Here is a 27,583-nt window from a genome sequence, read left to right on the forward strand (position 1 = left end):
TCTTCGATGATCTGAATGAGGGGGTTATGAAGTGCAGGCTCCCACCAGGAATCATGCCCCCTTTCTACCCGTTCCCAGCCTCCCTTGCAGTCACGTGAGGAGACCTGCCAGTCAGCCAGGTCCTTAAAACCCTCCAGGCTCGCAGGAAGTGGATGCCCAGAGTGACTCTGAAGCCACGAAGGGGCACTGGCAGGGCTTCTGCCCACTGCATGGCATGCTGCCTGGCTCAGTTCTATGAGCAGAAATGCCCATCTAGTGGGTTTGCACTGCTGCACGCGGTTGGGCATGTTTGTTACAGCAACAACCTCTGCTGGTTTGGCAAGAGTGTACTCTGGGGCTGCACATTTAACCCATGTGCATGGCACGGACCAGGCCTTGTCGTCCAGTGCTGGGGACCCAGCAGCAAGAGACAGAAAAGAATGCCTGCCTCTGGGGTGCTTGCTTCATTATTCTTCTCCTATTCTGTCCCTGACGTTGGGTGGGAAAGGCTTGATAAGGGAGAAGGACAGTCCTGCAAGGATAGAGGGGAGATAATACTTGCTAATCATAAACGTCTACATGTTTTCAGAGAGCTTACTGCAGGGGGAAGGGGTGCTATGCTGAGTTCAGGATGTTCCATGATTAGAACAAACCTAAGTTGTTAATCCCATTTACTGATGAGGAAACCGAGACCCAAGAAGCCTGAGTGACTTGCCTAGTAGAAGATCAGCGCCCTATTCCTGGTCCTGGATCCCCCCAAGCCCTGCTCTCCCTTGTCACCTCCATTGCTACAAATTGAAGCTCTGAAAGGCTGAGGCACAGGGCCATGCTGTGAATAGGAACTCAGGGGCGACAGTCAGGTAACTGAGCAAGCTGGCAGGAAGGCTGCCCAGCGCCCTGGCCAAGCTGCTCACCACAAACCAGGCTGTTCTATGGGAACCCGGGCCAGTGAGGAAAGAGGGAGCAGTGTTCCCCGAACCCCTAGACCTGCCCGGGCCGCCCCACCCGCGCCCACCTTTCCGTCCATGTTGGCGATGCTGCAGTTGCATTCAGTGGCCCCGTAGAACTCGCCGATCTGGCGGACGCCAAAGCGCTCTGTGAATTCCTCCCAGATGGACGGCCGCAGCCCGTTGCCCACTGCCAGGCGCACACGATGCCGTCCTTCTGCCTCACGCACTGGCTGCTTCAGCAGGTAGCGGCAGATCTCCCCGATGTACTGGACCACCTGGGGATGGGGCAGGAAGTGAACAGTGGGCGCCTGTGCTGGGGCAGAGAGGAGCCCAGTGGGGGCGGAGGCTGCCGCAGACTGGAGGCCCCCCAGACCCAACAACCTCCTTCCTCCTATCTGGGCACTAGGAGCAAAATGGCCTTAAAGATTATGACAGCAAGAGAACAGTTCAGACCATTTATACCTATGCACTCGCTCAGAGCCCTATCTGAGCTCAGGCTGCCCGCCCACAGCCCTGACCTAGGGGTGGGACAACTGTCAAGTCATGTTCTTTGTGGCTTCCCTGAAGTCAGTGTGGCTCATGGAGTCACCTACTCACCATCCCTCTCCGCCGGCTCCTTCCCTCTCTTTCCTGTGGCTCCACCCTCTGGGGTTGTCTCCCAGATACCCCAGTTGCCCTTGAGTCCTCCTCTGCTGGTGAGCCTCGGAATGATTACCCTCCCCATTTTACAGATGCTCACAGGTGGTTAAGTGCCCACCAAGGCTGATAATTTGTTAAAATCTGATTTGAATCTGGCATCCTGGCTCCAGAGTCTCAATGAAACAGTTACATGTTCAGAATGAACCACCATGGCAATCATTATAGCTTCAAAGTACTCACACCAAAATGCATTATAAAATTTGACCTGTGATCAACTCCATCTGGCCCTGCCTTCCTCACTACCTTGCCTCCCTCCAACTCCGGTGCTCACTTGGCTCTGTCACATGGGTCTCCTCCTCAGGGCCTTTGAACATACCGTGCCCTTTGCCTAGAACACTCCTCCCTCTGATGCACTGAGAGTCAGGTCTCAGTTCAAATGCCACCATGGCTGAGCAGCACTTGGTGCGTATCTGATGAATACCAGCCTGTCTAACACAGAGCTCATCTGTTTAATCATCCCAACACTCCCTATTGAAGATGAAGGCACTAAGACCCAGAAAGGAGATACAGTTGGGCAAAGATCACCAGGAGGCAAGCCTCTGCCCTCAGGCTCCTTCACACATGTCTTGGTGGCCCAGCCCACCCCATTTCCAGGGCAGAGCAAGTCACACAGCCTGGCCAATCAGTCCAGTCCATCCTCAGACACTGATTGGTTCAAGGATACGCATGTGATCACAGCTCAGGCAATGAGAATCATCCCTGAGACTTTTAATGGACTGGTGGGAACACAGGCTCTTTGTCAACTGGAGCTGCCAGGAACCCTCCTGGGGAAGTGGGGAGGAGGCCACCCACTAAGGAAAGAAGAGATCAAAAGGAAGAGAAAAACAAGAGAGATAGACCCCCACCCCACCCTCATCAAGGTGTGCCTGAAGCTGTCCACTATTTGGCCTCTTCAGTTTGATCCCTGGGTAGGAAAGATCCCTGGAGAAGGGAACGACTACCCATTCCAGTATTCTTGCCTAGAGAATTCCATGTACAGAGGAGCCTGGCGGGCTACAGTCCATGGGGTCACAAAGAGTTGGACACGACTGAGTGACTTTCACTTGAGGATTCCACCCTCTCTACTCCTTATAGAGCCCCTCAATGCTTTCTCTTGGTCACAAAAATAACTCTTCAAGGAAACAGAATGGAAGCCTTTCAGGGGCCTGGAGACAGTGAACAAAGCCCGATGCAACATATGCATGTCAAGGACAAACAGAGGGACCACCAGACACTGTGGGCCTCCCAGTAGGAGGCCATGACACCACCCACATGGAACCCCAGACAAAAAAGACCTTGAATCAATCAAATATCTAAAGCAGTGGTTTTCAACCATGGTAAAGACACTTGAAAATGACTGGACACATTTTTAATTATCACAGTTGGGAGGTTGGGTCCTGGTGGCATCCAGTGATTTTAGGCCAGCTGCTGCTGCTGCTGCTGCTAAGTCACCTCAGTTGTGTCCGACTCTGTGCGACCCCACAGACGGCAGCCCACCAGGCTCCGCCGTCCCTGGGATTCTCCAGGCAAGAATACTGGAGTGGGTTGCCATTTCCTTCTCCAGTGCATGAAAGGGAAAAGTGAAAGTGAAGTTGCTCAGTTGTGTCTGACTCCTAGCGACCCCATGGACTGCAGCCTACCAGGCTCCTCTGTCCATAGGATTTTCCAGGCAAGAGTACTGGAGTAGGGTGCCATTGCCTTCTCCATTTTAGGCCATAAATGCTGTTAAATATCCTACTGTGCACAGGATGGCCCCCACCACAGAGAACGAGGCAGCACCAAGTGTCCACAGTGCTGTAGCTGAGAAATGCTGTGCTTCCACTATGGAGAACAGTACAGAGTGTTCTTAAAAAGCTAAAAATAGAGCTATCATATGACCCAGCAATCCCACTTCCAGGCATCTACCTGGACAAAACTCTAATTTGAAAAGATACATGCATCTCAGTGTTCACATGGAAGCAACCTAAATGTCCATTGACAGATGAATGGATAAAGAGGATGTGGTATGTATACACAATGGAATATACATACTACTCAGCCATAAAAAAAGAACGAAATAATACCATTTGCAGCACCATGGATGGACCTGCTGCTGCTACTGCTGCTAAGTCGCTTCAGTCGTGTCCGACTCTGTGCGACCCCATAGATGGCAGCCCACCAGGCTCTGCCATCCCTGGGATTCTCCAGGCAAGAATACTGGAGTGGATTGCCATTTCCTTCTCCAGTGCATGAGAATGAAAAGTGAAAGTGAAGTCGCTCAGTCATGTCCGACTCTTAGCGACCCCATGGACTGTAGCCTACCAGGCTCCTCCGTCCATGGGATTTTCCAGGCAAGAGTACTGGAGTGGGGTGCCATTGCCTTCTCCGCCTCATAGCCTAGAGACTATCATATAAAATGAAGTAAGTGAGGCAGAGAAACACAAATATCATATATCACTTACATGCGGTATCTAAAAAACCGATACAAATGAACTTATTTACAAAACAGAAACAGACTCACAGACATAGAAAACTAACAGTTATGACAAAGGACTGGCAAGGGAGGGGGGCGGGAAGGGATAAACTAGGACTTTGGGATTAGCAGATACATACTGCTGCTGCTAAGTCACTTCAGTCGTGTCCGACTCTGTGTGACCCCATGGACGGCAGCCCACCAGGCTCCCCCGTCCCTGGGATTCTCCAGGCAAGAATACTGGAGTGGGTTGCCATTTCCTTCTCCAATGCATGAAAGTCAAAAGTGAAAGTGAAGTCACTCAGTCGTGTCTGACTCTAAGCGACCCCATGGACAGCAGCCTACCAGGCTCCTCCGTCCATGGGATTTTCCGGGCAAGAGTACTGGAGTGGGGTGCCATTTCCTTCTCCAAGATACATACTACTATATATAAAATAAACAACAGGACATACTGTGTAGCACAGGGAACTATACTCAATATCTTATAATAACCTATAATGGAAAAGAATCTGAAAAAAAAAATATATATATATATATATATAACTGAATCACTTTGCTGTACACCTGAAACTAACACAACATGGTCAGTTAACTATACTTTAATTTTTAAAAATGGATTAAAAAAAAATTGCTGTGCTTAAACCTACTCCCAAGGTACAGGAAATACCAAAGTGACAGGAGTATGTCAAGGGACCTCGCAGCAATCCCCAGACAGGGAACACACCACAGGGCAAACTCCCTTTCTTCAATAAATAAATTATAAGGGGAGGGAGGGAGAAAAAGGAGAAAGAATGAGAGAGAGACAAGGAATCTTACAAGAAACATCAACTAGTTGCTGTGTGTGGGTCTTATCTAATTTAAATTTTTTAAAAATATACAGAAACAAGAAAAAAAAACCATATTTTTGACATGGTAAAACACAGGATCAGTGTCCAGATTCCTGATGATTGAGAAATCCTGTCGCTTTGGGGCTGTGATAATGATACTGCAGTTATGTGGTTGTGGGGTTTTTTTCTTCTTTTCTTTCCTCTTTCTTTTATCGTGGTAAAATATACATAACATAAAATTCACCATCTTAGCATTTTCTTTTTCCATCTTAGTCATTTTTTTGTGTGCATGCTCAGTCCCTCAGTCATGTTCGACTCTTTACAACTCTATGGACTGTAGCCCACCAGGCTCCTCTGCTCTTGGGATTTCGCAGGCAAGAATACTGGAGTGGATTGCCATTTCCTTCTCCAGGGAATCTTCCCAATCCAGGGATCAAGTCTGTGTCTTCTGTATTGGCAGGCAGATTCTTTACCACTGCGCCACCTGGATAGCCATTTTAAAGGGGTATTAAACACATTTACATTATTGAGCAGCCATCACCACCCTCCATCCCCAGAACTCTTTTCATCTTGTAAATCTGAAACTGTATCCCCGTTAAATGCTAATTCTCCATTCTCCCCTCCTCCCAGCCCCTGGAAACCACCACCCTATTTTCTGTTTATGATTCTAGCTACTGTGAGTACCTAATGTAAGTGAAATCAGGCGGTATTTGTCTTTTTTTGATGGGCATATTTCATTTAGCATAATATCCTCAACGTTCATCCACATTGTAGCCTGTGTCAGAATCTCCTTCCTTTTCAAGGCTGAATAATATTCCATTGAAGGGATGGACCCATTTTGCTTATCCATTCATCTGTGGATGGACACTTGGGTTGCTTTCATGTTTTATCTATTGTGAATAATCTGCTATGAACATGGATGTACAAATACCTCTTTGAGACCCCACTTTCAGATCTTCTGTTTTAAGAACAGCCCTCACCAGATACAAAAGCCCACACAGAGGTCCCATTTACAAGAAATGTCCAGAATAGGCCAGCCCATAGAGACAGAAAGATTCGTGGTTGCCATGGGGCTAGGAAGCGGGAATGAGGAGTGACTGCCAATAGGGACAGGATCTCCTTTTGAGGTGATGGAAATTTTTTGGAACTGCATAGAGGGGCTAGCTGTACAACACTATAAATGGACTAAATACCACTAAAGTGTCCACTTCAAGATGGCTAATCTTATGTAAATTTCACCTCAATCAGAAAAAAACCAATCATCTTTTGGAGTTTTTACTGAGGTATCTATGCAGGAAACAGGCTGCTGTCTGGAGCTGCTTCACAACAAGGCTGAAGGAGGGACATGGGTGGGGAGGCAGAGGGGGCAGGACAGGGTATCTATCTCCTCTGGAGCTGAGTGATGGGTACCTGGGAAGCCCCTAAACATTTCTGTCCACATTTATATTTGCAACTCTCAATAATTAAGTTGATCAAATGGACTGTTTTCTATTTCAAGATTCAGATTAGCAATTTTTCCCCAGACCCCTCACCTCCAGGTTGAACATAAAATCCTCAGAAGCAGAACAGGTCACAGTCCTCACCCTGAGGGATCCCCCAGGATGCCAGCCCAGAGCCCCCACCCTGCGCTATTGTGTGATCCAGGCAACTGGCTGAACCTCTCTGGGCCTCACGTGTTCAAGGTAAGGTCAGTACCTCCCAATTTGTCAGTCTCTGGACACACCCCCTTCTCACTCCTTCTTCCACCTGGAGGAAGGTACTAGCACCCGTATTTCCACCCCCACCATGGCACTGAAACCTTTGGGGTGTCTCCTCTCACTGAGAAGGGCAGAGGAGAGGAAAGGACTTGTCTTAACCCCTACCTGCTCTGCAGGACAGTGGATGCCCTCCACCTCTGTCTCATGCTTACCCCACCAGGAAGCTCTGGACCTTGTGGCCTTAACCAGGCCAGGGCGGTGACGGCACCCATTTGCCTGCAGCTACCAGCAGGGAAAACCTGGCACAGGGCATGGGAAAGGCAGCATCTTAAGGAGCTCAGGCAGTCTGCATCCAATCCTAACTGCATTAGAAGCCTCAGTTTCCCTACCTGCAAAATGGGTGTGATGCCTTTGCCCGCTCCCAAACAGCTATGAGGATACAAGGAGCTTACATGTTGAAAGTTTAGTCTCTGGCCGACAGAGAGCATGAAGCACGGATGGCCCCCTTCGAGCCCCCTCACGTCCCTGCAAGGCAGCCATTCAGAGAAGTAATGGCCAACAGGTGGGAGGAGGGTAGGGGTGAAAGGGGGCGGGGCCTGACCGGGCGGGGGCGGGGCCTGACCGTGCAGTTGTACTTGACGCAATCATCCCAGAAGCGGCTGGCTGAAAACTTCTTGCGCAGGACCACCGTCAGCCCGTAGATGAGACACTGACCCACGCCCATGATGTTCCCTGCAGAGAGTGGACTTGATGAGGGGTCTCCGGTCCCCTGCCCCCTTCCCCACCCGAGCCGCCCCATGGTACCTGCTGAGTGATACAGGGGCAGACAGTCGTAGAGCACATCTGCTGCCTGCATGCTGTAGGAGTGGTGCCCAAATGCTGCGATGCGGTAGTACCTGCGGGTCAGGGAGTGCAGGGGCTGGGGCCCACGTCCCCGAGAAAAGCGTGGCGGGGGGCAGGGTGGAGCGTGCTGTGTACTGGGGACACAGCAGGGACCCAGACAGAGCCAGCCCAGCTCTTAGGGGCCTTACAGGCTGGCGGGTGAGGAACATGCAACAAAGAAAGGAAATGATGTTTGGTGCCATGAGGAATAAAACAGCAACAGAGAGAGGTTGAAGGGGACAAAGCCAGGGAGGCTGGGGTATCCTGTCTGGGGAGGTGACTGAGACCTGGTGAGAAGGAGCTGTGGGGAGAGCTAGAGAAGGGCACGCAGGTGAAGAGCAGAGCATATGCAAAGGTCCTAAGGTCAGAAGCAACCTGGTAGGTTGGAGGAATCGAGGAGAGAGCGAGCGAAGAGGCAGAGGAGGAAAATGACATCAGAGAAGTGGCAGGTGGTGCACAACACGAATGAGGCTTTTTATTCCAAGGGCCAAGGTAAGTACAGGGAGGTTTGGCATGAGTTGGGATGTCCTATGGTCGTGGAGGAGAAGAGGGCTGTTGGGGGCAGGAATGGGGGCAGGAGGAGGCTGAGGAGGGGCAGAGGACTGCACTGGGTCCTGAGATGGGCTGTGAGTTTTACCCAGTTGAGATCAAGATGCCCACAAGATCCTCAACAAGAGCTGGGGCGGGGGGCAGGAGGGGGCGGGCGGAGGGAGGCGGGGTAGGCAGGAGGATCAGGCCTTAGAGACGACCCGGAGTGGCTCTCCATTGGGGGTGGGGGGCGGGCAACACCCACGGGCCCCTCACCTGCTGTGCACGATGATGGCAGCCTTGGGCAGCCCCGTGGTCCCCGACGTGTAGATGTAGAAGAGTCGATCTGAGAGAGACACGGGTGTTGAGGACCAGAGGCTGGGCTGGGTAGGACAAGGGGACAGGATGGGCGTGGGCAGGGGGATCCCACCTGGACTCACCATCCATGCCCTTGCCAGGGGGCTGAGCCAGGGGGGCTGTGGAGGTCTCCTTCAGCAGCGGATCCAGGAGTTGGGTGTCCGGTAAGATGCCATCAGGCCCCACGTCTCCAGAACAGAACTTGACCAGGCTCTTGCCCGACTGTCCGCTCACCTCCGCCACCACTGCAGCCCCAAACATGTCGTGGTTGAAGATGGACAGGGCCGAGGAAGCACCATCTCCCTCCCCTGAGCAGCCCCAGGCCCCCACCGAGAAGATGCTACCCACACCCGGCCTCACCCGCCGCCAGCTCCCCTCCGAAGACCAGGGCTTTGGCGCCCGAGGTGCCCAGGCAGAAGGCCAGGGGCTCCCGCCGCAGGTTCACGTTGAGCAGCGCGGCCTCCACGCCTGCCTTGGCCAGGCCCAGCCAAAGCCCCACAAACTCAGGCCGGCCCTCCATGAAGATGGCCACCACGTCGCCCGGCGCGAAGCCCCGCTGGCGGAAGAAGTTGGCCACAGCGTTGGAGTAGGCATCCAGCTGCGCGAAGGTCCAGCACGCACCGCTGCCCGCGTCCACCAGCGCCAGGCGCTCAGGCTGCTGCTGAACCACCGCCTGGAAGATCTGTGGGATGGTGTGGCGGGCGCGCTGGTGCCGCCGCAGCTCCAGGCGCACGCGTATCAGCACTGAGAGGCCGCTGGGAGGGAGATGAGGAGATGGTGTCACTGGGTACCCTACCCACCCCAGGATACCTCCCCAAGCCTCGGCATCCCCACACGGAGAGAGCAGAGGAAAAGACCCCAGTTCCCCAAGGGCGACGAGGGTTCAAAGAGGATGCTTGGGTGCCGGGTCTCTCAGAGGACTAAGGGCAAAGGGCTATTTACCAACCTGCCCAGAAGGAGGCAGATTCTCAAAGCTGGCCATGCAGTGTTCATCAGAGTCACCCTGTCCTCCCCCATCACAGCTTGCCCGGTGACCCTCAGGAAGCCAGAGCCCAGTCCTCCTTTCTCCTTACTGGGAGATCCAGAGTACCCCATGCTGACTCCACACTGCCTCCAGCCTGGACTCCTCATGCCCTGCCTGCCTCAGCTGGGCCCTGGGCTGGGGTCCGTCCCTGAGCTGGGTGGCTGCTCCACTCCCAAGTCACTGAATGGCACTAGGCTGAGTTGGCTGAGTCATCCAGCTCGGGTGCCCCCACCTAAGCGGGGGAGCTGCCTCTGCCCCAGGTGGGGCCAGGAGACAGGCTAATGAGAGGCCCTAACAGCAGGTGTCTTGTTCCTCTGTCCCCACCTGACAGCGGATACAAGGTGATCAGAGGTCCCAGGGGAAAGGAGAACTCCAGGAGAAGGAGCCAGCCTCCCGAATGACCCTGTGGAGATGAGCAGCCATCAATGATGTCAGGCCGTGAGATGAGTGAGACTTGAAGCAAAAGTGATGGCTTTTAGATCACAGAACCGAGAAAGCCAGAATTTCCTAGTGCAGGAGCTCAAGAAACAAGTGGTCTCCTGGCTTTATCTGGCTCCCTGCCCCACCATCCAGAGCCCCTGGCTCTGAGAGGTAACTTGGTGCTGGGTTAAGGCACTGATGAGTGAGGACCTGTTTGTTACAGCAGCTTCCTCTGCCCTGACCAATACAAGTGGTCTTGACTCTGCCCCTTCTTTAGGCTTCGTCCGGCTATTGTGTCCACCAGTTTTAGCATCAAATTGGTTATCAGAACCATCCTTTGTGTCCCTACTGCTTCCTCTGTGCTGCTTCCTTAATTCCCTGCAATGACTTCCTCAGACTCAAAAGATCTACAACAGACCTCAGCATTTTCATTCATTCATTCATTCCCTCTGTCCTTAATTCATGAAGGCAGCTGATGTGTATCAGGGCCTACTGTGTTTTGTTTTTTTCAGTTTGAAGATCTAATTGGCTTTATTCATATTTTAATTAGAAGATCTAATTGGCTTTATTTTTGTTTGCTTTGTTTCAGGATTTCTTCTTTTCTTGGTACTAGCACCTACTGCACGCTGGGCATTCTTGGCTCAGAGACAACTAGATCCAACCCTTCAAGGCTCATAGTTTTCCCAGGAGAGAAACCCCCCTCTACATAAATGAATGAGCATGAGGAAAGTGCTAGATGATGATAAGGCTGTGACAGATGATTCAGTCAGAGTGATGTGGGTCAGAATGGAGGCAGTGGTGGCCCTGGAGAGAGCCAGGTAGGTAAGGCCTGTGCAGGGCCTCAGAAGTGAAAAGCAGTGGTGTGAGCGTAAAGCCAGGTTCACAGCCAGTGCAAAGGCCCTGGGGTCAGACTGGACCTGGGGAATGGAGGAAGACAAGGTCCTGGGTGGGCTGGGAAGGTCTGTTAGAGGAGAGGATGGATCCACACAGCCACCTGCATCTGCAGTTTTTAAAAACAAGAGGTCAGGCTTCTGAGAGATTTATGAGACTTTCTGTTTGGGTCAAGCTAAGAGTCCCTGGAAGGCCCCTCTAGCTGCCCCTGGGAAGGGACCAGAATTCTGTGGCCCTTGTAACTTGGCTCAACTAGAGTGCCTGTACACATGTCACCTGCCAGCACACTGAGCTATACACAGCCCTACATACCTGCTCATTCTCTGGTGACTCCTTTCACCACCTCCCCCGGGAGCCTTCCAGAGCTCGGGCCGTGTGCTGTGCCCACTGCTCCCCCATCACATCCCCAAAGGGGGCCAGTCTGGATTGGGTGCTGGCTGGGCTAAGGAAATGTCCTCTTGTTCACCCCAAGAGCCCTCCCTAATCCCCTTTATCCGCCCCCCCCCCCAATCAAAACCCCTGTGTGAAGCCACCCTGTTGTGAATCCGTTTTCTCCAGGGTTGTGAGCAGCCAGGGAAGTTACATCTGCTCCAGCCAAGGAGCCTAGCATGTAGTAGGTGCTCAGTAAACAGAAACTGAATAACTGTGTTCTTGCCTAACTCAGAACCTGGTGTGCCTGCCCTCTCTAGCAGCCAGCACAGGAGCACAGACTATTCCATTCATCCCCAAATGGTGAGCACCTACTGTGTGCCAGGCCTAGAGAGACCCAATGGTGATGGAGACCAACCCTCCTCCCCCTCTATCCTCCCCACAGGTTTCCCCCTCACTCACTCACTCCAGCCTCCTTGCTGTTGCTTGAACACACCTGGCACGCTGCCACCTCAGGGCCTTGGCACAGGCTCTGCCCTCTGCCTGGACCACTCTTCTCCCAACATCCAAGTGGCTCCTCCCCCACCTCTGTAAGGTCTTGGCTCAAATGCCACCCTCTCAGGTGGCCATTCCTGGACCCCCATCTGTTATTGCATCACCCCCTCCTCTTCCCTTTCGGGTCCCTGCTTTGTGTTGTTTTGTTCTCGGCTGCGTTGCATGGTTTGTGGGATGTCGCTTTCCCAAGCAGGAATTGAACATGGGCCGTGGCAGTGGAAGCATGGACTCCTAATCACTAGGCCACCAGGGAACTCCCTCCTGCTTTTTATTATTATTATTATTATTGTTCTTCGGCCATGCCTCAAAGCATGTGGGATCTTAGTTCCCCACCAGGGATCAAACTCACAGCCTCTGTAGTAAAAGTGTGAAGTCTTAACCACTGGGCCGCCAGGAAAGTCCCCTGGACTTAAGGTCTTTAAAGGGCTTTCCTGGTGGCTCAGATGATAAGGAAACTGCCTGCAATGCAGGAGACCTGGGTTCAATCCCTGGGTCAGGAAGATCCCTCGCAGAAGGGAATGGGAACCCACTCCAGTATTTTTGCCTGGAGAATTCCATGGATAGAGGAGCCTGGCAGGCTATAGTCCATGGGGTCACAGAGTCAGACATGACTGAGCAACTAACACACACACACACACACACACACAAATGCCAAATGCAGTCTACTCATTCACCATTTGCCTCTAAGTTGTCTCTCCCTGCTCCTGGTAGACAGGACTTCTGTCTTTTTCATTCTAGGCCCAAGAGAAACAGCAGTGGAAGAGACAGACCAAGGTTCATCCTCTTGGAGTATAGTGAGCCTGCCACAAATAATCACATGGGACACTTGGAGGAAGGGAGAAGTGTCTGGGGCTCCCAGGCCAGGCCCGAACCTCGCAACCAAAGGGAGCAGCTGGCCAGGCCCTGGTCAGATCCTTGGCAAAGGCAGGGGCAGCCACACATGAATAGGGTCTCCGGGCAAGGCCTCTCTGTCTAGGGGCCAGCAATGGGGACAGATGTGAACAACAAGGACAAGGAGTCCTGGGCAGGTTCCTGCCCACCAGGTCCCTTGGGTGCCTGCCCTGTTACTCTTGGTGGCTGAATGGATCCTTGTAAGCGAACATCTCCAATTGGAGGGTTCCCCTCATCAAAGCCGCTGTTTGCAGCAACCTGGTGAGGGGGCCCAGAGGAAGCAATACCCTCTGCATCTAACTAGGACCCTGGCACATAGTAGGTGCTCTGTAAACAGAGGTTGAATGACTGTATTCACATTCCTCAACATGGAGCCCAGAATCCTGTCCCCTCCTGGCAGCCAGTACAAAGGCAGTTTCCGTCATTCATCCTGGAAACAGTGAGCACCTATTGTGGACAGGTGACCTGATCGAGTGGAGGAAGGCAGATCAGTGGCGCCTGGGGTGGAGGGCAGGGACACTAACAGCAAAGGGGCAGGAGAGGGTCCTTGGGGAGATGGGAATGTCCCATATCTTTCTAAAATGATTAATCCAACTTTTACAAATATTTATTTATTTATTTGTGGCTGTACTGGGTCTTGTTGCTGTGCACGGGATTTCTCTGGTTGTGGCTAGTGGGGGCTGCTCTCTGTTTGTGGTATACAGGCTTCTCATTGCAGTAGCTTCTCTTGTAGTGGAGCACTGGCTCCAGGGCAGGTGGGCTTCAGGAGTTGCAGCTCAAGGGCTCTAGAGTGCAGGCTTAGTAGTCGTGGTGCATGTGGCCCCTCGCCATGTGGGATCTTCCTGGACCAGGGATTGAACCGGCATCCTTTGCATTGCAAGGCAGATTTTTAACCACTGGAGCACCAGGGAAGCCCAGGAATGTTCTATATCTTGATGGTGGTGGTAACCTGGGTGTGATACCCCAAGCCCTACTTGAACACTTAGAATGGGTACATTTTATTATATGTAAATTACACCTCAAAAACAATCCATGAAGACAGAGCAGATTGGTGGTTACTAGGAGCTGTGGAAGGGGAAATGGGGAATGACTGCTAATGAGGACAGGGTTTCCTTTTGGGGTGATGGAAATGTTCTAGAATTAGAGCTAACGGTTGCACAACATTGTGAATGTACTCAATGTTGCTGATGGTAAATTATATGCATTTTACTACAACAAAAATTATTGAAATTCATGAAGCCTATCTGTAGCAAGGTTAAAAAAGGGAGTCCTTGCCTTCCTATAGATATACTCTGGAAAACTAACAGATGAAAATACATGCCACTGAGATTCAGACAGAGGAGGAAGTGGGTGGAGACGAGGAAACAATCATATGAAGATCACGAAGGCTGGGGTGTTGGCCACGTGGGCTTATTACATTATTCTTTCTACTTTTGCAGCCTTGAATTTTGCAGAGTAAAAATTTTAAGAGAATTTTTAAAAATAAAATAAATTTTAAAAATAAAAAATCAAATAAAATAATTTTTAATTTAAAATAAAATGTTTTAATTTAAAAAATTAAAATTTTTTAATTTTTATTTTTTTGTCCATACTATGCAGCTTGCAGGATCTTAGTTCCTTGACTAGGGATCAAACCTGGGTGCCCTGCAATGGAAGCATGGAGACCTAACCGTTTGACTGTCCAGGGAATTCCCTAAATTTTTAAAAATTAAAAAAAAATTTAAAATCAATTAAAAAAACAATACTTCAACTCTCCAAAGGCTCTCTGTGCCTTTGGAGATTAGTGGCGCCTGGGGTGGAGGGCAGGGACACTAACAGCAAAGGGGCAGGAGAGGGTCCTTGGGGAGATGAGAATGTCCCATATCTTTCTAAAATGATTAATCCAACTTTTACAAATATTTATTTATTTATTTGTGGCTGTACTGGGTCTTGTTGCTGTGCACGGGATTTCTCTGGTTGTGGCTAGTGGGAGTCAATGCCTTCCCTGTGTCCTGGGAAGCCCAGCATGGACCGGCCCCATGCATCTGACCACCTCTTCAACTCTTCATTCCCCCAGCTTGCTCTTGCCTCCTTCCCTGATCTTCAGCAAGTCAAAGGTTCCTACCCTAGGGCCTTTGCACAGCTCCCACTGCCTGGAGTACTCTGCCCTAGGCCCCTCATTGAGGCTCAAGGGTAATTTGTTACACAGCAGGGGGTAACAGTGGGTAAATACACTTCCAGTTCCCACCCCCATATGGTTTTATTCCTTCAGAGCAATCATCACAATCTGAAACTGTCATCTTCCTTTGTGGGTTTCCTAAGTTCTTTATCTGTTTCCATGACAGCAGGTACCCTATCTGTCTGTCTGTCTGTTGTGTCCAGAGCTGTAATTCCAGCACTAGAGATAGGGCTTAGAATGTAAGGATAATGCTGGTGTCCCACAGGCTGACTCGAATGCAACCCAGTCTCTTCTGTCTATGTGACTGTAGTTGTGGAAGAGTGTCCCCAAAATTCATGTATACCTGGAACCTCAGACGGTGACCTTATTTTGAAACAGGGTCTTTGTAGATATAATTAAGGTAAATATGAGATGAGGTCTTCCTGCCTGCCTAAGTGGGCCCTAAATCCACTGACAGGTATCTTTATAAGAAGAGAGAGGGACATCCCAGCGATCTAGTGGTGAAGACGGTGCACTTCCACTGCAGGGGGTGTGGGTTCAATCCCTGGTTGGGGAACCAAGATCTTGCATGCTAGAGATGTGTGTGGCCAAGAAGTATTGATTTTAAAAAAGAAGAAGAAGGGAGAACTCAGAGACACGAGGGAGAAAACCCTGTGGAGAGAGAGGCAGAGACTGGAGTGATGCAGCCACAAGCCAACAACACCTGGAATCCCCAGAAACTGATTTTGGCCTCTGGTCTCCAGGACTTGGAGACAAGTTCCTTTTGTTTGAAGCTACCAGGATTGTGGTAATTTATTACAGCAGCCCCAGGACACTCATACAGAGGACACTGGTGGGGACATCCTGCATTGGGCCTCCTGGTTAATGCAGACAATAAGATTCTGTGCCTTCCAGGTCACTGGGGGATAAAGAGATGGATGGAGACTTCTAAGGACAGGGCCTGACATGTCTTACGTTCTCAATAAACTCTGCTGCTATCCTGTCCTCAGGGAGGCATGACTATCAATAAGAAACCAGAATTGAATTAGCATTTTATCTGCCCAGCAACTTGACTCATGCTCAGTCACTTCAGTCATGTCTGACTCTTTATGACCCTATGGGCTGTAGCCCTCAAGGCTCCTCTGTCCATGGAATTCTCCAGGCAAGAATACTGGAGTGGGTTGCCATTTCCTTCGCCAGGGGATCTTCCGAACCCGAGGTTCAAATCTGGGTCTCCCACATTGTAGGCAGATTCTTTACCATCTGAGCCACCAGGGAGGCTCAAAAACTTGACTCATACCCACCCTGCAAGGAAGAAAGAGGAACAAACAAGTTCCAAGAGTGGTGGCCAGCACAGGAAATCCCCAAGGAGTCTAGGAGATGGGGCAAGACATCACCTGAGGGCCTTGTGCAAACACTGATTCCTCAAGTGTCTGTCCCAGAGCTCTGAGCTCCAGCAGAACCCAGGGGAAAGAAGAAGTGGGCTGGAGTTGACAGCTTTGGTACCACCTAACCACTGTGGCACCTGGGCAGATCCTGCCCTCTCTGGGCCTCAGTTTCCTTACTTGGAATCAGAAGGCTAAACATCACAACCTCTAAAGGATTCTGCAGCTCAGCAAAGTGTAGGTACTGCCATCACCCCGTTTACAAACAGGAAGCAAGGCCCAGAATGGCAGTGCCTCTGTACATGGGGAAACAATAGGATTCTTGGCCTAATACCTGTCAAGTGTATTAAGTGCCCGACCAAGTAAAAGGACTGAATTAGAGGGATTTGCAGTCCATGGGGTAGCTAAGAGTTGGACACGACTGAGCGACTTCACTTTCACTTTTCACTTTCATGCATTGGAGAAGGAAATGGCAACCCACTCCAGTATTCTTGCCTGGAAAAAAAAAAGAAAAAGGAAAAAAAAAGAAGAAAAAAAGTATTCTTGCCTGGAGAATCCCAGGGACGGAGGAGCCTGGTGGGCTGCCATCTATGGGGTCGCACAGAGTCGAACATGACTGAAGTGACTTAGCAGCATCATTACTCTGCCCAGGAGAGTCCTGCCTCCAGACTTTGCACCTGGTGTCCCATCTGCCTGAAGCAGGTCTTCCTTCTTAGGCTTTGCAAGGTGGGTTCCTTCTTCTTTGACCACCTGTGCAGGGTGCCCCATGCCCACCGCCCTGGCTGAAGTAGTCAAGCATGAACCCTGATTTCCCCCCCTTCATGCCGTTCTTCGTGTCACTTTCTCTCTTTTCTAAAAATAAATTTTATTTATCTATTTTTATTTTTGGCTGTGCTGGGTCTTCATTGCTGCTCGGGCTTTTCTCTAGTTGTGGTGAGCAGGGGCTACTCTAGTTGTGGTGCTCAGGCTTCTCTTGTAGAGCACAGGTTCTGGGGGCAGGGCTTCAGTAGTTGCAGCATGTGGGCTCAGTACTTGCTGCTTGTGGGCTCTAGAGCACAGGCTCAGTCGTTGTGGTGCACGGGCTTAGGTGCTCCACAGCATGTAGGATCTTCCCAGAGCAGGGATTGAACCTGTGTCTCCTGCACTGGCAGGTTGACTCTTCCACCACCGAGCCACCAGAGAAGTCCCCTTCCTGTCACTTTCTGATGTTTAAATTATTTCCTTCATTCCTTCTCAAGTGTCCTTCTCTATGCTGTGGGCTCCAGAGGACACAAAAAGTGCCTGATGTGTTCACAGCACGTCACAGTGACCCTGGCATCCTGAAGCCCAGATGGGGTGTGGTCCCCAGGAGGTCCTCAAGGCTAGGTACAACAAATTACTTTCTCTGTTGAAGACTAGCTGGAGCCTGACGATCTTACCAGCATGGCCAAGGCCCCGCATCACACACCTGAAACAGTGCAGTCTCCTCCTCCTAGTCTCCCACCTCCACCCTGGGCCAGGCCCTATCCTGTACGTAGCGGGGTGAATGGTGGCCCCCAAAGACACATGCAAGTCCTGACCCTCCAAACTTGCGAATGAGCCCTTAGGTGGAAAAAGAGTCTCTGCAGATGTAACAAAGCTGAGGATCTTCAGGTGAGATCCTCCTGGATTTAGGGTAGGCCCTAAATCCAATGGGTTTCTCTCGTGGCTCAGATGGTATAGAATCCACCTGCAATACGGGAGACCTGGGTTTAATCCCTGGGTTGGGAAGATCTCCTGGAGGAGGGTGTGGCAACCCACTCCAGTATTCTTGCCTGGAGAATACCCATGGACAGAAGAGCCTGGCAAGCTATAGTCCACGGAGTTGCAAAGAGTCAGACATGACTGAGAGACTAAGCACAGCTAAATCTAATGACAAGTGTCCTTCTAAGAGACAGAAGAGGAGACACAGCCATAGAGAAGAAGGCCATGTGAAGGTGGAGACAGAGATTGGACTGAGTGATGCAACCACAAGCTAAGGAAATGCCAAGGATTGTTGGAAGCCATTAGAAGCTAGGAGAGAGGAATGGAACAGATTCTCCCTGGGGCCTCCAGAAGGCCCTACCCACACCTTGACTTCAGACTTTGTGGGTGTGTGCTAAGTTGCTTCAGTCATGTCTGACTCTTTGTGACCCCATGGACTGGAGCCCACCAGTCTCCCCCGTCCATGGGATTTCCCAGGCAAGAATACTGACTTGGTTTCCTATTTCCTTCTCCAGGGGATCTTCCCATCCCAGGAATTGAATCCCCATCTCTTATGTCTTCTATATTGGCAGGTGGGTTCTTTACCACTTGTGCCACCTGGGAAGACTCAGACTGCAGGCCTCTACAAATAAATTTCTGTTGTTATAAGTCACCCAGTTTGTGCTACTTTGCTCTGAGAGCCACAGGAAGCTAACACACACTGCTTCATCTCCAACCTTTGGTTGTCTTCCTTACTGCTCTCACCCCTGTGCCCCATTCAAGGGGAGAGATTGTGTCTCCATTCCCACTATCAGGGAACAAGAGAATTTCCCGCCTGGCTGCCCCAAATCCTCTTCACCAAGCCACCATCCTCCGCTTTGCAGGTCAGCCTGGCTCTGCTGCTTCCCTACTCAGAACCATTCCCTGGGAACATAAGACTCTTCTGCTCAGTGTTCAAAGCTCTGGAAATCTGGCTCTGACTCCATCAGTGCCCAACTCACAGACCCCCTGCCATCACAATAGCTCCTTTCACACCCCCTGCAACATAGGACATGGTAGTCTCGTATTCCCTTTCTTCTGTCCAAGGAAGTTGTCAGTATGTGATGGCTGGAGCCACAGCAGCCAATCTGAGACCGTGAGGGTAATCAACTGGAGACACCAAGCCTTTGCAGCAAGGATGCCAGAGCAGAAAGGCAGAAGGAAACTGGATCAGTAGAACATGCTGAACACAAACTGATCAACCTGAAGCCATCTCATGTCCCAATACCCCACTGCATGTGGCTATAAATGTGCTTTACTATTGATGCCACTTCTAATTGGGATTCCCACTATTTGCAGCCAAAGCCTCCTCACAGAGAACGCCTCCCCAGAGGAGTTGATCAACATGTGCAGCACACCTCCATGAAGGACTACAACATGCTGGACATCATGACAAGAACGGGGACATACAGGTAACCAAGGTAGGTGTGATCCCTGCCACCATGGGTCTACAGTTAATAATCAAGGAGAAAGCAAACAAAAACCATGACAGTTTTATATGTTTCCTAAGAAAAAAGCAAACAAGATGATGTGATCAGGCACAACCAGGACCAGATTTCACCCACAGGGATGGGGGAACCTTGCCTGAAGAAGCAACATTTGCACTGAACTTTGAAGGATAAGAAGGAATCAGCCATAGGTTAAGCTCGAGGGAAAGAATTCCAAATGGAGGGCTCCACGAGTGCAAAGACCTGGAGGCAGAAAGGAGATTGGCAGGTTTAAAAGAGAGCAAAGGCCCATGGGAGAGAAGAGAGAGTGAAGCAGAGACTGGGTAGAGAGAGCACGGTGTCGGGAATATCTCTCCATGGCTCTGAATTGCTCCACTAACTCATGGATTGATTCTGGCACATTAAAGTCACATGAAGCAATGATAGCGCATTATTCATTTGTAGCTTCCAATGAGCAGAAGACGGATATGTGTGCTCAGTTCATGTCCGACTCTTTGTGACCCACTGGACTACAGCCCACCAGGGGCCTCTGTCCATGGGATTATCCTGACAAGAATACCGGAATGGGTAGCCATTCCCTTTTCCAGGGGATCTTCCTGGCCTAAGGATCGAACCTGGGTCTCCTGCGACTCCTGCATTGGCAGGTGGATTCTTTGCTACTGAGCCACCTGGAAAGCTCTGAGCAGAAGACAGGAAGGAATCCAAACATCCTGCAGTAGGTGAGAGATTAGATGAACATCAGCTCAAAGTAACAACAGAAAGCTGCACACAAGAATGGCACCCCCACTGCGAGGAATGAGGAAGGACCCTGAAGGTAAATGGGGAAAGTCAGTGCTGATCTCTTAGCAAAGGTAGCTGGTTGAGCACCCAGACACTGATTGATCATCACACCTCGCTGCATTCCCCCCAAACAGCTAGTAAAGGGTTTATATTTTTGTTTTGTTTTAGTTTTTTGTTTTTATTTGTGGCTGCTCCACACAGCATGTGGGATCTTATTTCCCCGATCAGGGGTTGAACTCGTGCCCGCCACAGTGGAAGTGTGGGGTCTTAACCACTGGACCACCAGGAAAGTCCCTAAAGGGATTTTTTTTTTAAAGTGTGTACTCACAAGGACTAGTAAGATGGGCATAGAGACCAAAACACACCACACTTTGGAAAACTGGGAAACAGCAGATAAGAGGTGGGGGCTCTAGGAGGTGGGAGAGAACAGAATCCTGGGTTGCAGGATTGATAGAAATCTGCTTAAGAAACCCCTTCTGGGACTTCCTTGGAGGTCCAATGGTTAAGACTCTGTGCTTCCAATGCAGGGGGTGCGGGTTCCATTCCAGGTCAGGGAACTAAGATCCCACATACCACGTGGCATGGCCAAAAAATAAAATAAAATTAAGAATCTCCCTCTGTGAAATAAATGTCATGAAGATGCATGTACAACATAGCAACTATAGTTAATAATACCTCATTGCATATTTGAAAGTTGCTAAAAGAGTAGATCTTAGAAGTTCTTATCATAAGAAAAAAAATTTTGTCACTATGTATGGTAATGATGTTAACTAGATTTACTGTGGTTAATCATTTCATAATATACAAGATACAATATATATAACATAATCATTTTCATAATATACATAATACACTGTACTTCTCAAAAATTCACTTTAATGCCCCTTCACTTATGTGAAAGACCTAAATGAGTACCTGTTTTTGCTAACCAAAAGAAATCCAAAGAGGACTTTCGCTTTTACAGTAAAAGGCAAAATGTGAAAACAGCCTTCAGTGTTTGTTTTGCAGGGAGCTGTTATAGGGGCAGCATGAACCCAAAGGAGCGAGAGAGGCACCGCCAAGCCCCTTATCCTGGAACTAAATACACTTGGCATCCCAGTATCAAGCCACTATAGCTGTGAATTCTGTGAGCATCTGACTTTTACCTCAATTTATTTTGTGCATCCATTAGCAAGATGCATCCTAAAGTAATTGCTTCTTTGCATTACATCCTTTTGGCTTATGAACAGTTTCATAGGAATGCTCTATTTTTGTATAGCAAGAGCAATCTTTATGCAAATAGCAAATCATTATGTTGCCCACCTGAAACCAAGAGTATTATACGTCAGTATCTCAATCAGGGCTTCCCTGGTGGCTCAATGGTAAAGAATCTGCCTGCCAGTGCAGGAGACAGGGGCTCGATCCCAGGTCCAGGAAGATTCCCATGTGCCATGGAACAACTAAGCCCCCGTGGTGCAACTACTGAGCTTGTGCTCTAGAGCCCAGGAGCCACAACTACTGAGCCCATGTGTTGCAACTACTGAAACCCGCGCCCTAGAGCCTGTGCTCTGCAACAAGAGAAGCCACTGCCTGAGAAGCCCGCACACTGCAGCTAGAGAGTAGCCCCCACTTGCTACAACTAGAGAAAAGCCACACAGCAAGGAAGACCCAGCACAGCCAAAAATAATAGATAAATAAAATTTAAAAAGAAAGTGGCCCCTTTGCCACCCAGGAGGAGACTGAACATCCAACCACAGGATGGTTTCTGGGTGGGACACCTTCCTGCAAATGGGTGTTAACATTCACCTGCCAGATACTGAGCTTCCAGACCTCTTGCCCCTCTGCATTCCTGGGATGCTGCTGGTGGGGTCTCTACCCAAGGCAGAAGACCAGAAGAGCTTCCTATGGGAAAATGTGACGAGGCCCAGAGGAAAGATCCAAAGACACTGCACTGTGGTTTCCCCAAAGCACCACTTGGCCAGGTGACCCTCATCATGAACTCAGTTGACAAAACCCCTCACCCCTTACACACACTCATGCTGAGAGCTTCTAATTGGCTTTACAATCAAAGACTACCAGGCTCCTGGGGATCTCCTCTAACAGGGATGATAGAGACTAAACTAAACAAAGAAGAAAATCTTTGAGGAAAAAAAAAGATTGTGCAAAGAGAAAAAAAAACCCACTAATAAACTCATTAATATTCCTGAAGATGTAAGAAGATTTACTGCATCCATGAAATAAGAATAGAATGCTATAAAAAAAAAGCTTTCAGGGAATGAAGAAAAAAAAAAGATCCCAGAAAGTTTAAGTGTGAGGGCACCATAGAATATACAACATAAAACATAACCCTAGTGAAAAATATGGATTTAGTGAATAGAAACAGTAATGTATCAATAATGACTTATCAATTGTGACAAGTGTACTATACTAATACAAGATCTTAAAAATAGAGAAAACTGCAGGGGAGAGGAAGGGAATATATATTACTTTCTGCTCAATTTCTATAAATCTGAAACTGATAATAAAAAATGAAGTCTTTATAAAAAAGAAAAAATATATAATTAAAAAATCAATAAAAAGAGTTTATTAATTTGAACAAATGATAATCATAATAAAAATTTTAAATGTGAGCATAAATTAAACATTAATAGAACTTAATGAACATTTGAAGAAATATCATAGGAAGTAGAATAAAAAGACAGAGATGGAAAATAAAAAAGAAAAGATAAGAAAATCATAGCATCAGTCCAGAAGATCCAACATCATATTCAACAAATAGTTATCAAGCTAGACATTGTTCCAGGCACTCAATACAGGAGTCCCAAGAAGAACAAAGGAAGGAAAGGTGAGGAAATCACCAATGACAGCATTAAAAAAACTTCCTTGACCTGAAACCCCACCAACAGACAGTACAATGGATGGAAATAGCCCACTGTCTTGAAAAGATCCCACAAGCTGCCAGCAAGAAAAACAAAAAAACAGGCCACTACAAAGGATCAGGAACCAGAGGGTTTTAGACTTCTCAATAATAACCATGATGTGAGAAGAAAATAAGAAATGCTTTCAATTTTGAAGGAAAATAATATCCAAACTACAAGTCTATACCCAGACCATCAGTCAACTGTGATGGTGGAAATAAAGATATTTTCATATATGGAGGGTCTCAAAAACTTAAATTCCCATGCATCATTTCTCCCAAAACTAATACAGATGTGCTCCAACTAATTAAAAGAGTAAACCAAAGAGGAGGACTATCAGGAACTCAGGAAACACGGTATCCAGCCCAAGACAAAAGTGATGCTAATCCTCAGGAAGATGGCTAGCAGCAAGGCTAGGGTGATGGTTACACACCAGGTGGAAAGGGCAATTTGCACAGTTTGGACAGACTGGAGGCTAGAACAGAGATTTCTCCAAAAAGGTGAAATTGAAAGCCCATCTGATACGATAAACATAAGAAGAGAGAGAGACAAATGTGTGGACTTTGAGCTTGAAGTAGAGATAAATACATAGAAAACTAACAAATACAAAGGCAATCAATAACTCCAGAGAAAATACATAAAGTTGTTTAGCTCATATTATAAAAAGTATCCTTTTGGCAGTCTTCTAAATACCACATACACCACAGTTTTTGTAAGCTTTTTTCTTTTTGTTGGTGATTTTTCTGTTTAAAATGGGTCCTACACATAATGCTGAAATGATGTCTAGGGTTCCTAAGCACAAGAAGGTGTGATGTGCCTTTTGGAGAAGATGTGGTGCACATTAGATAAGTTTTATTCAGGCTTGAGTTATAATGCTGTTGGCAGTGAGTTCGGTTATAATAAATAAACAATATATAGGAGGTGTCTTTAAATAGAACACGCATAAAACAAGATTATGTATTGATTGGTTGATGGAAATGTTATGATCAGAGGCTCTCAGGAACCTAACCCTGTATTTTCCCTAGGAACAATGGTTCAGTATTTGCTAATTCAATGTTTGCAGCAATTTTGTAGAACAGATGATAAGAATCTACTGTGATAATATTGGAACAATGAAGGAATGGAAAAACATGTATGTCTGGGTATGTATGGGGGGTGGGTATGTGTACAACATGCACAGGAACAGAAAGAAAATGAGGACAGGGGGATAAAGGGATGCTGAATCCTCATCTTCCATAGAGGGAGATGACAGACCAGCTCTCAAAGTGAAAAAATGCAGATATTGTCACATAAGCCATTTGGAGATTCAAACAAGAGGTAAGAATCACTCCTGATAGAGAAGAGAAAATGTGGGTCAAGGTTGAGCAGGCAGCTGCAACTTGAGGTAGATGGCTTAGAATCTTTCATCTTGAACCTTGCATGACTTTAATAAAAGTAAAAATTTCAAGTGTAAGTGGAGAGAAGAAAGCAAGCATGAGGTGAAGAAAATGATGATGAATGTGTGGCCACTCGTGAGCACCAAGAACAAGGGTCTGGGACTTCCCCAGCAGTTCAGTGATTAAGACTCTGCCTTCCAAGGCAGGGGGCGTGAGTTTGACCCTGGGTTGAGGAACAAAGTTCCCACAAGTCACGGGGTGTGGCCAAATACTTTTCAAAAAAGAACAAAAGGTCTGCATATATTTCGTTTTCAAAATATGTATGTATTTATTTGGCTGCGCCAGGTTTTGTTTGCAGCAAGCAGGTTCTTTAGTTGTGGCCTGTGAACTCTTAGTTGAAGCATGTAGGATCTAGTTCCCTGACCAGGGGTCAAATCCAGGCCCCCTGCATTGGGAGCATGGGGTCTTAGCCACTTGACCACCAGGGAAGCCCCTACATAACTATATCTTGGAAGAGAGACATAAGACCCCTGAGGAGGGGAACTGCAGAGCTGCAGGCAGTCCAGAGAGGGCAACATTCACTGCAAACCTGTCTAACATCGGAATTTTGTACCTGTTATGTATTGATCACTACAAAAAAATAACTGAAAATGTAAAATGTCGAAAGCTAGCTGTTTATACACTCAATTTCCTGGTAAAATCCTGATATCTTGACCATTCAACTAATAAACAGAGTTGCTACGATGAGCATCCTCAGTGTTTATTGAGCTGACTTTAACAGCCACCCTTCAAAGTAGGGTTCTAAAATCCCCATGTCAGATGGTGGATGAGGTGGGGGCTCAGAGACGTGAATTAACACACCCAAGGTCACACAACAAGTAGAGGACAGAACAACCCAGACCCAGGCCCCCTGGCAAGGTCCCTCTGCTCCTGCTCAAGCTTACCCCAAAGCTTGAGGGCAATATTCAACATGTACCACATGGCAGGCCAAGTGCCCATGCTGCACACAGCAGGTGCTCAACTCATGTTTTCTTGAAGGAGAGGCGCTGTACAAGGTGTACTCTTACAGACAAAGGAACTGAGACCCAGAGGGTGATATTTCATGGGCTAGCTACTCTGGCTCCAGCCACCAAGCTCCTAACCACTGAGGTACCCACTGCTGCCTGAAGGCAATCAGTACCAACAAGTCTGAGCACCTACTTTGTGCCCAGCTCTCCTCTAAGGGCTTCCCATGGATGAATTCAATAGGGTACCCCAAAAACCGCATGAAGGGATACTAGTGTTACAGCCATGGGGAGAGAGTTAGCAGTAAGGGTGGGAACCATAGGAAACAGCCCCCATGAGGATGCTTCCTGTCCACAGACAACACAGCAAAGAAATGCGAACTGAGGCCCAGGGGCTCGTGCTCAGGTCACTCCAGCATTCGCAGCCCTCTCTGGAGCACACCCACGGGCGGGCAGTGGACTTCAGCGCTGGGCTCCAGCCACATGCCTGGACCGCCCTGCCTGGCAGCAGCACAAGCCACCCCCACTCTGGGGACAAAGAGGCCACTGTCTGCGTTTGGACCCTTCCTGAGACTTCTTCTTGTCCCTCTGTTCCTGTTGCCCCCTCCTGTTTTCACCCTGAGCTCCAGGGCACCGGGGCAGGAAGAAATAAACAAGGATGAATGTGATCAGATTTCATGATGAAAATAGAGGAGAGCTGGAAGAACTGGGGCAGGGTGCTTAAATATTTTTGAACCTCAGATCTAAATGCAGCCAGCCTCCACCACTACTCCAGCACAACACAGCCACTAAGAACAGACTCTAGAGCCTTGCCCCTCCCTGGCTATGCATTTTTAGGCAAATGACCTGCCCTATTTGTGCTTTGGTTCATCAACAATCAAATGGGATTAGTAAGCATTCCTTCCTTACAAGACTGTGAGAATACTAGAAGGTGTTCTAGTGGGTAGGTGGGTATTATGATAAGCTGCATTAGTTAGCTATTGCTGTGTAACAAATTACACCCAAAGTTACCAGCTGGAAATAACAAACATTCATTATCTCACAGTTTCAGGAATTCAGTAGCATCTTAGATGTGTGGTCTGGCTCTGGCTCTCTTGTAAATCAAGGTGTTGGCTGGGCCTGTGGTCATCTCAAGGTTTCACTGGGAAAGAATCCACTTCCAAGTTCACTCATGTGAAACTCTCCAGAGAGCTGCCTTACTGGCTGCCATGTAAGGGACCCACGAAAGAGCACCCCAGATGGAAGCGACAATCTTTGATGACCTAACCTCAGAAATAATATCCTATTGCTTTTGCTATATTCTGTTCATCAGAAGTGAATCACTAGCTATGCAACCCATCAGTTCAGTTCAGTCGCTCAGTCGTGTCCGACTCTTTGCGACCCCATGAATTGCAGCACGCCAGGCCTCTCTGTCCATCACCAATTCCCGGAGTCTACCCAAACCCATGTCCATCGAGTCGGTGATGCCATCCAACCATCTCATCCTCTGTCGTCCCCTTCTCCTCCCGCCCCCAATCCTACCCAGCATTAGGGTCTTTTCCAATGAGTCAACCCTTCGCATGAGGTGCCCAAAGTATTGGAGTTCAGCTTCAACATCAGACCTTCCAATGAACACCCAGGATTGATCTCTTTTAGGATGGATTGATTGGATCTCCTTGCAGTCCAAGGGACTCTCAAGAGTCTTCTCCAACACCACAATTCAAAAGCATCAATTCTTCGGCGCTCAGCTTTCTTCACCGTCCAACTCTCACATCCATACATGACCACTGGGAAAACCATAGCCTTGACTAGACGGACTTTTGTTGGCAAAGTAATGTCTCTGCTTTTAAATATGCTATCTAGGTTGGCCATAACCTTCCTTCCAAGGAGTAAGCGTCTTTTAATTTCATGGCTGCAATCACCATCAGCAGTGATTTTGGAGCCCAAAAAAATAAAGTCTGACACTGTTTCCACTGTTTGTAAAGTCTTTGCCACTCTGGTTAAATACATAAGTATTGTTTCACAGTGTCCTATGACCCTATGTGACCAAGTGTTTTTAAACCTTTTAATATTTTTTTACAAACTTCCCAAAAATGAAATTCTCAAAGAAATCTTTTTGACCTCAAACTAACTTTGGGATTTTTTTTAGAGGGCCTCTAGCATATTGCAAAAGATTTGTTCTCTCTTCTCATAAAAATATAGATGTTAAACTAATTAGACTTATTTGATATGTTAAATTACATGTGAAGAAGCATTAAGAAGTAAAAATACTAAGCTTTCTTTATATTGTATTTATATAGGTATATAAGTATTTTAAAAATTATATGACGTTCCTAG

At 48.4% G+C, this 27,583-nt stretch overlaps 1 protein-coding gene across 7 annotated transcripts in view; it reads right to left on the reverse strand.

Moving 5' to 3' along the window:
* Nucleotides 1-27,583, reverse strand: part of SLC27A1 (solute carrier family 27 member 1) — a 36,936-nt gene that overhangs the window by 3,985 nt on the left and 5,368 nt on the right. For all 7 annotated transcript variants that reach the window (XM_081496462.1, XM_081496465.1, XM_081496458.1 and 4 more), the window contains 6 exons: nucleotides 8,711-9,105; nucleotides 8,434-8,595; nucleotides 8,270-8,339; nucleotides 7,388-7,479; nucleotides 7,206-7,315; nucleotides 995-1,204 (listed from right to left, as the gene is read on the reverse strand). In XM_081496462.1, coding sequence (XP_081352588.1) covers nucleotides 995-1,204; nucleotides 7,206-7,315; nucleotides 7,388-7,479; nucleotides 8,270-8,339; nucleotides 8,434-8,595; nucleotides 8,711-9,105 — 1,039 coding nt within the window. The remainder of the gene's footprint in view (nucleotides 1-994; nucleotides 1,205-7,205; nucleotides 7,316-7,387; nucleotides 7,480-8,269; nucleotides 8,340-8,433; nucleotides 8,596-8,710; nucleotides 9,106-27,583) is intronic.

Source organism: Giraffa tippelskirchi, chromosome 6 (genome assembly GCF_054371585.1).
Source record: "Giraffa tippelskirchi isolate mGirTip1 chromosome 6, T2T-mGirTip1v1.2.pri, whole genome shotgun sequence".
Classification (NCBI taxonomy): domain Eukaryota; kingdom Metazoa; phylum Chordata; class Mammalia; order Artiodactyla; family Giraffidae; genus Giraffa; species Giraffa tippelskirchi.